The sequence below is a fragment of the Phycodurus eques genome, chromosome 5 (assembly GCF_024500275.1).
Source record: "Phycodurus eques isolate BA_2022a chromosome 5, UOR_Pequ_1.1, whole genome shotgun sequence".
In the NCBI taxonomy this organism is placed as follows: domain Eukaryota; kingdom Metazoa; phylum Chordata; class Actinopteri; order Syngnathiformes; family Syngnathidae; genus Phycodurus; species Phycodurus eques.
Window position 1 is genome coordinate 19,264,752 of NC_084529.1, and position 9,173 is coordinate 19,273,924.

General features: G+C 40.5%; 1 protein-coding gene across 7 annotated transcripts in view; it reads right to left on the minus strand.

Annotated features, from left to right (window-relative positions):
- Window positions 1-8,011, minus strand: part of mon2 (MON2 homolog, regulator of endosome-to-Golgi trafficking) — a 45,360-nt gene extending 37,349 nt beyond the window's left edge. For 6 of the 7 annotated variants that reach the window (XR_009768630.1, XM_061677954.1, XM_061677952.1 and 3 more), the window contains exons 1-2: window positions 7,403-8,011; window positions 972-1,035 (exon numbers count right to left, since the gene is read on the minus strand). Coding sequence is in view for 5 of the 7 variants with exons in the window: in XM_061677954.1 (XP_061533938.1) it covers window positions 972-1,035; window positions 7,403-7,510 (172 nt within the window). In the remaining 2 variants the exon portion in view is untranslated. Of the gene's footprint in view, window positions 1-971; window positions 1,036-3,203; window positions 3,223-7,402 lie in introns of those variants that run through there. The other variant, XM_061677955.1, reaches the window with a different exon arrangement.
- Window positions 8,012-9,173: the final 1,162 nt, after the last annotated feature.

Sequence of the window (9,173 nt, forward strand, 5' to 3'; positions counted from 1 at the left end):
GTGTGTGTGGTGCATGTTAATAATAATTTCTTTCCTCATCAAGTGTAGGGTCTCTCACATTTTAAGTCATTCACTGCCAAAGACGTTTATGAGTCAACCGTGATACATACAATTATAATACCCTAACAAAAATAACAATGAATAATAATAATGCAGTGAACATACTTTCAATTGTAACCGAACTACGGATGGATGGATATACAACACAAAATTGATTTTCCTAAGAGTCAACGTGTACCGAACTGAAGTGAAAACCGTGACCACAAAACTGAGATACGAACAGAACTGTGAATTTTGTGACCTGTTGCACCCCAATATACAGAGTATGTGTTGTGGTAGGTAACAAAAAGTCTGTGTTGCAATCGTGAGGAAAAGATGACGCAGTTCGTGAAGTGAATGATGAATGTAAAAAATTGAGATTCAACTCGAGCCATGCGGTGAGTCAGCGTCACTCTCGGCGCGTTTCGTAGTTGTGAATCTGTAAATTAATTCTTATGTTGCCACCAAAAGCCCTTTCTCAGCATTCTTTTTGTTCTTTTATAGTTTGAGCTGTCATAAAAGCAACATAGCCTAACATCAAAGTCACTGTTCTGCTTAATATGTTTCTTTTCACAAAAAAACTAATTTTCTCCACTATTTGGTCAGAAAGTGGTTTTTTTGGTGAAACCAACCCATGTTCTACTGTAGAGTACTAAAGAATGGAAAAAGCTTTCCTTGTGAAAAAAAATAGAGTCTACTTCTTCTTCTGGTAGGTCCGGTTCTTATAATATTCTGTGGGTCTAGAAAGATGAGTCAAAATGCTCTAGACCGGCTGGCAATAAGGGGAACTTTGAAAACAGCTGGCAATGACCGAGTTAGAAATCGGCTAAGAAGTCAAAAATTGGTGTGTGTGCACCACTTGAGGTTACAAAAGATAAGAGGCCCTGCAAGCAAGAGTAAGCAGATCCACTTGGCCACTTTTTCGCACTCACCAGGCAGTATGTCGGTATTCCTGGCTGCAATTGTCTTAATCTTCACAATGCCAGACTCGGCAGCCTAAGGAGAAAGGAGAAAGAAAGCAATTCAGTTAAAGTGCAATAAAAATACATGTCTTACAGAGAGAAACAGAGGCTGCTAGAGTGAAACTTTCTTTGTGGTAAAATTTGAAGTTCAACCCAAATGTCAGGGGACAGACGTGCCTCTACAAACACAACAAACAACAAACCTGGTAGTTCAAACAAACATGTGTGATGTTCGCAAACCTCATGAGACTTCAGTAACAAATTAATTGTGTGATGGAGCAGTGTGTGCACTGTATATAAAGTGGGTGTAATCACAATACTAGAGCCATGAATGAAATTGTGACAAAGGAAACTGTCTCACTATCTTATACAGGACACACAGTCACAGACAAGTAAGAGTCAGAAAATCTCTGTGTGACAGAAACAGATTATTTTGCAGTCAAAACAGTCACTTCTCTTTGTGCAATGACCACAAACCACTTATTTCATGAGGCAACGGGTACCTTGGTGAGTTATTTCCTCAGACAGTTTACTCCTCCGCAGAGAGTACCAGGCACAGTGTTTCCCACATACAATATACATTTATCTGTGGCGGGCTGCAGCAAATAAATTTGAGCCGGCACTAATAGATTTTGGCTGAGATTGTGCCGTTATGTGCTCCTTCTGTGCGTCTCCTAATCGATACCACCGCTTTCCTTTCTGATATGATACTGCAAAGGCGACAAAGCACCAAGCAATTATATGTGCGGTGTGGCATCTATTAGAGCCGAGGCCACTGTTCGAGGAAATACGATTTGGGTCAGTCTAATAAGAGGACAGATAATGTTAACGGGGACATATAATGGAAAATGTATGGTTTAATTGTGTACAGTACAGAAACGGGGTTGGGTCTCTGAAGCGCCTGCCCACCCAACAAGTGTGAAATTAAACAACACAGTAAATATTTTGTTAGCTGGCTTTTTCTGAAAATGTGTCAGTGAGCAAGCCCTTTGCGCAAGCACCATTCATTTACAGTCTGAATGGGGAGAGGTGAACACCTCCCGCTCTGGGGGGAGTCTCCAAAAGTCTCAGATAAAACCACAAAAAGTTGCAAACCTTGCTGCTCATTGCATTTTTTTTTTTCCTCGTGTCGTCATGGTAACCAAAGTTGTGCTTGGCATTTATTTGCATGAGACAGAATTGCTGCCCCAAAACTGAGTGATTTGAACTATGGTATGAATTGAAGTAAATCTTAAAGGTAATTATTCTTTGCATATTTTGATGGAAGAATGTTGACAGACTTTTTGTTAAGAAACCTGACAACTGTTTTTTTTTTAAAAAAAAGAAAAAAAAAGAGAAAGAAATGGCATGTCTCCTTTCAATGAATATCTCTCAAAAGGAGAAGTGCTTTTTCCATTTCACATTAGGCTGGTGGAAAACTTCTGGATCCTAATGGTCACTACTTCCTCAGAAAGTGCTGCTTTAAGCTTTCCTTGCAGTTTCACAAAGTAACCATGTTGACAACCTTGGCAGTCGCCTTTTAACCGCTTTTTGCCTTGCTGCGAATGTCATAGAAGAGTTTCCATGTAAGGTTAAAATAGCTACAAAGCTGTTGAAAGTGTCATCTGGTTATTTATAACAACAAGAGTGCTTTGGGGGAATAATAAAAAAGCAGAAGTAATTCCAATCTGCTCATTTATTTGACAAGCAACACCGGGGAAGCTCCACGCAGACACTGATGCAGGTCTCTAAATTCAGCAAATTCCTGGAACTACGACAAGCCTTATTTATTTTTACCCATTGGACCAGTGGATGATATTAAAGGACATTTCTAATATTTCTGTTTAGCTATGAACGGGGCAAAATAATCGACACAATGTCAGCATGATGCAATGCAAGTGTAACTTCATGGGACACTGCTAACAACATTGAAATTGTTTGCATATGCATGAACGTGATCGCCGTGCCTATCCTCTGCCATGTAGAACATAACACTAAAAAGTAACTTACAAGTCAAATGTAAGACGTGGCAAAAAAATGACAAGAGGCACAGTTTCACTAACTGAAATGGACTTCATTGCGCTCGCAAATAAGTACTCGCCGATACTGAGTACCAATACTTAAAATTTCATCTTATAATTTGTTTTAAATGTCTTTAATTTTTTATCAGATATTGTTTAAAAAGGCAGCACAGTGGACGATTGGTTAGAGCGTCAGCCTCACAGTTCTGATGACCCGGGTTCAATCCCTGGTCCCGCCTGTGTGGAGTTTGCATGTTCTGCCCGTGCCTGCGTGGGTTTTCTCCGGGCACTCCGGTTTCCTCCCACATCCCAAAACCATGCATTAATTGGAGACTCTAAATTGCCCGTAGGTGTGACTGTGAGTGCGACTGGTTGTTTGTTTGTATGTGCCCTGCGATTGGCTGGCAACCAGTTCAGGGTGTACCCCGCCTCCTGCCCGATGACAGCTGGGATAGGCTCCAGCACGCCCGCGACCCTAGTGAGGAGAAGCGGTTCAGAAAATGGATGGATTGTTTAAAAACGCTAACTTTTCTTGAATCTAAATTTCACTCAAATATAACACTTATGATTCCTAAATTTTGTGAGTGACTTCTTAACATGCAAATGGTAGTTTTTCCTAACAGACTTGCCACACATTTCACTTGAACATAGCCTGTAACACAAGGCATTTCAATTATGTAGCATCTTAGTCTGAACACTAGGGGGCACTATGGAAAAGGAGCAAATACAATATATTAGAGACGAAAAAGAAATAAGAAGAGATGATGCAGAAGTAAGAAACAAAGCAGAAATAAGAGTCAAAGAATACCGTAGAGTGTGGCAGATATACACATGGGGTGCCAGATTACCGCCGCCACAGCAGAGTTCATCATCTATTTCACAAAACAAAATTTGCAAAGTGTTCTCATCCATGTTTAGAGTTTATCTACGCATCTTAACATAGCGCCTAATCCACCTGCCTGGCTGGTAAAGTGGTATAAGTGTGTAGTATCGGTGCATTTTTTCGAGTCAGAATACGAGTACAGACATACTTTCCCTTAATATGGATGATGTTAAATAGCTTAAGAGTGCATTTGCATCAAATGTTGCAGGTGGGTTATCGTGGTTGTTGACCATTAAATTGTAATAATTTAAGCGCATGTGATATACGACTAACAGTATGTGTAATAGGTGAAGCTTATGAACCAGTACGCGTAATAAACTGAATTTGATAATAAGAATACAGGCCTGAACACAATGCTGGAGATCCCATTTTGGTCACAGTCTGATGATAAGCTACGTCCTGAAATGACCAGTCCCTCACCCACTGAACCTGTATGAATGGTTCCACGGATGAAAGCAGAAATCTTTTCTAGAAAGTGTTAGCACTGAGCTTGTCAAGTTAGATTTATACCTGGGATGATCATCCTGGAACATAATCAATAATTTTATTCAGATTTTTCTGAAGCCCTGTTTCAAAGTCAGCGTTAAGACAATACAAATGCTGCCATGGATGAATCTCAACATTGTGTTGTACTACTTTAGAGAGCAAACTAGCTGAGCCAGAATTAACAGTACCTCTGCTGGTTGCAGCTAAGTCGTGCACTCGATTTTGCCTTAATTTCTTACTGCTCAATACCGCACAATCGACGGAATGCTCAACGATGAGTTCATCAATTAATATGCTCTAATTTAGACATACTTTACTTACTTTTGTCTACTTTACTTATGGAACTCAGTAAGCCAAATTTGAGACCTTTTTTACAGCCACTTTGATCCAATTTAACACCTGAATTTGACCGCTTCAATCTTTTACTTTTAAGCTAAGATATGAGAAGATATATTTTCGAATACTTTTCATAAATTACATATATTAGGTATGAAACAGACTTGACTAAGGATGGTCAGAGACCCTGTAACTATAAATGAATTTCCAGGCAACCTTGTGGAGTGATACAAGCAAGCAGACAGCAATCTAATGATAAAAAAGGGGGGGTTTGTTCGTTGAGGGACATTGTGGAGACACAGGCTTGTTTGTCTGCAGTGTGACTCACACAACAATAGCAACAACACCACGCACACAAGAACAGAACAGAAGGAAAAGCATTTCAACAAATTTTACAGCTAAACAGATGTGATTGTCGTAATTTTTTTTAACTGAAACAATAGAGGAGTAACAAGTTAAAAACACTGTTTTTATCCATGATTTGTCATATGCCTCATTACCATAACGAGGAGAAGCGGTGTAGAAAATGGGATCGGTGCATGGATGGACGGACGGACATTGGTAGAACCAGGACATCGTAATGCCTGGTTTTTGTTTTGTTTTGCACAATATTATCACCTGAAAAAAAGTTAAAACTAATTCCTGCTTCAGGTATAGTTTTCATAAAATTATTCATTCATCCATTTTCTATAGACCTTGTCCTCATAATGGTCGCAGGTGAGCCAGAGCCTATCCACAGCTGACTCTGGGAGAGAGGCGGGGTACACCATGGCCTCTGGACTGGTTGCCAGTCAATCACAGAGCTTGTAGAAACAGACAACCATTCAAACTCATTTTGATTCCATCACTAAATGGGAACTGAAGAAAATATCCAAATACCCTGTAAGATGGTCAGGCAAGTGAACAACTGTACCATCAGTGACTCAGTATCACCTTCAATATCAGTACCATGTTTTAATATCGATATTTGTATCAATTCAACCACCACTAGACAACACCACTTTAAGGTACACTCCAAACCAGCGATGTACACAAAGGTAGTAAACAAAAAACAAAAAGTCTTTGATATATAACGGTAAAATTTGATGACTTTTTCTAAAGTAACAAAAAAGACAGTAATGTTCAAATATTTTAAAATGTTATTCATTTACCCAGGTGTTAAAAGGTCTGTGTGGTATACTAAGGCTGTGCTGGGTCAAAATTGACCACGTTAAATCAAGGAATCTTAAACTACACATACCATAAATGTGTATTTTTTTTTATGGAACAGTGGTAGCAGTCTTCAAGAAGGAGCTTAAAACAGTCCCAAGAACTGTGTGTTTTCACACCACAATTGGCCAGGGTTCCAGCACAAATATTTACCTGTTGCTCTTTAAAGGAATACTGGCACAATTTACAAGTATGGCTTGATTGGTAGTATTTAATTAGTTTAGATGAGATAAACGCTTAAGCTAAGGAAAACACCTCTATATTGATTTATTTCACTGGTATGGCAACATTTTCGACCAATTGTGCACATCAATGCTGGACCGCCCAGTCGGAAATGACGACGCGTGGGCGTTCTCCATCAGGTTTTGGAAAGTGGTGGACAACAGGCGTTCATTCGACAACCGTTCGATAATGAAGAGGATACAAATAATGCCATACTGCGTAGCAAAAGCAAGGTTTCAACCAGAAACAACCCACGGGAGCACACTGGCATATTATTCCACGAGAAGGGTACTTCTTACGCAGGAAATGGCTTGCCAAGTGTTGTCAAGCTCCTGGCAAGTACAAGCAAGCCCGTGTGTGTAGTTAACATTTTAAGCGTGAGGATTATGAAAATATTTTACAATTTGAGATGGGGCACGCCATGCGGATGATATTGAGACCCACACTCGAACGGAGTATTTGTATGGTAGGAACAAGAGTATGCAGCTCATGGAGTGAATTAGGAACGGCGTATAAAAAGGTCACTGACGCTCAAATCGACCCGTGCAGTGAGTCAGCGTCACTCACGGAAAATTTCTTAGTTGTATATCTGTAAATTATGATGCCGTCAAAAGCCCTTTCTCCATCTTATTTTTGTGTCACAAAAGCAAAAATGTATTATAGTCAAAATCCCTGTTCTGCTTGACGTTTCTTTTTATAAAAAGCTTGTTTTCTCCGCTTTTTCATCTGAAACCGGTGCTCTATTGCTGATTACTAAAGAATGGAAAAAGCTAGAAACATACTTTTTTTTTCTGGTGAAAGAAACTACTCTAGGTTTGGTGCTTATATTGTCAGAAAACAATATTCTGTGGGTCTTAACGGCTGGCAACATGGGTAATTTCTTTGAAAACGACTGGCAGTGAATGAATTAATCATCCAATTATTAATGTCAGACAAGCTATTATTACAAACTGAAACGAGCTCTCGTTTATAATGTGACATGGACAATTATCATGAGGATATTCTTGGCTCAGCTCCAACTTGACCTGCATGGAAAATGAACAGTATGTATATAAGCCCAAAAGTTTGAGAAGCCCTGACCTAATGTTATGTCCGCCGAGTGACGTGGCATGGGGGCCCACTTGTGTCAACAAGCAGCTTATTCGTTAAGGACCGGTAAGGAACTTTTTCACGAACCCGTCCTGCAGGTGATGGTGGTGGTGGTTACGATGTGGGGTGGTGGGTAATAGTGGCTTATGCTATGCTAAACTAGCTCGCAGACTGACCTCTTTGACTGGGGGAAATTTCTTCTTGCACTCCATGGAGAGTGAGCGCAGGTCGGTTTGCATGTTCTCCAGCAGTTTCTTCACCGCCTCGGGACTGCTGGTCGACATCTTTGAGCCCAAGGAGTGTTCGACGGACGGAAGAGGGGGGTTAAAAAAAAAATAAATAAAATAAAAAAAAAAATATATATATATATAATAATAATAATAATAATAATAATAAGAGTCAGGCGACGGGGAGCACGGCAGCGCGGACGTCGTCGTCGTCACCGCCGCCACCCATCCACTCCCTCCCTGGCTGGCTGGTTGATAATCCGCCGCAACTTTAAAAAAAAAATTTTTTTTTTATTTGCCTCCCCTGGAGAAGAGCACGGAAACGCCGCGGTCCATCCACACGGGAGCCCCCGTCTCGTTCGCTTGGAGCGCCGGTGCGCAGGAGAGCAGCGACGACGCCGACATAGGTCCGCTTTCCTCAAACGCCACGGACATTAAACGTGCTAAAATGATACTCTTGAAAATGTGTGCTCATTCATCGACTGTACTTGTCAAATAGTGTGACAGCGCTACGTAACTGGCATCGGCCGCCGTTAGCTTGGCTTTCACTACCCACAATGCCTTAGTGCTCTGTGTGCGACACGTCACTCCGACTTCCGTAAACACTGAGCCATTCATCACCGTGACCACAGCGATCCCTCCCGAACATAGCTTGCATAGACCTGTCATTGTTTCCATTTTAGTTTCCTTGATTTAAGAATTTAGTTCGTTCCGTGACCACGCTCGTAACTCAAAATACTCTGTTCTTTGGAAAGGTATGAAAATAATACTTCGTTCCCGTCCCCCTGAAAAAAAACCAAGAAAAGTTTTGTAACGTTTTTTTTAAATAAGAAAAATAGTATTCTACAGTATTGTGCCTTATACAACATAAAGTGATAACATGTTTGCTGCACAAATTAAATGCAAAAATTAAACTGCATTATGATTTCATGTTTGAGTGCTCACTGACGTTGTACTTCATCTAATGTGTGTGCGTTTGTGTGTTGGCCACGTAGGGGCAGTATAATACCTACAGTAATATCCATCCATCCATTTTCTGAGTCGCTCATCGTCACAAGGGTCGCGGGCGTGCTGGAGCCTATCCCAGCTATCATCGGGCAGGAGGCGGGGTACACCCTGCACTGGTCGCCAGCCAATCGCAGGGCACACATAAACAAACAACCATTCGCACTCACATTCACACCTACAGGCAATTTAGTCTTCAATTAACCTACCATGCATGTTTTTAGGATGTGGGAGGAAACTGAAGTACCCGGAGAAAATCCCACACAGGCACGGGGAGAACATGCAAACTCCACAAAGGCGGACACTCTAACCAGTCACCCACCGTGCCGCTCATACAGTAATACACCTAAAGTAATTTGACAACTAAGAGACTCGGTAAACCTAAAGGCAGAGGTGGGTAGAGTAGCCAAATATTGTACTCAAGTAAGAGTACTGTTACTTTCGAATAATATGACTCAAGTAAAAGTAAAAAGTAGTTTACTTGAGTAAGATTAAAAAAGTACTCAATGAAAAAAACTACTCAAGTAAAGAGTAATTTGTGAGTGACTTCTGATTTTTTTTTTTAAATCAAAGCATGAACATCAAATTAAAAAAAAAAATTGGGGGGAGTCAACACACACCTGCCAGGATTTCAATTTTTAACTGCCCAAAAACCAACAACACATACATTGGGCCCTACAGAAACATTATTTGCTTTATTCTCTTCAATGACTTC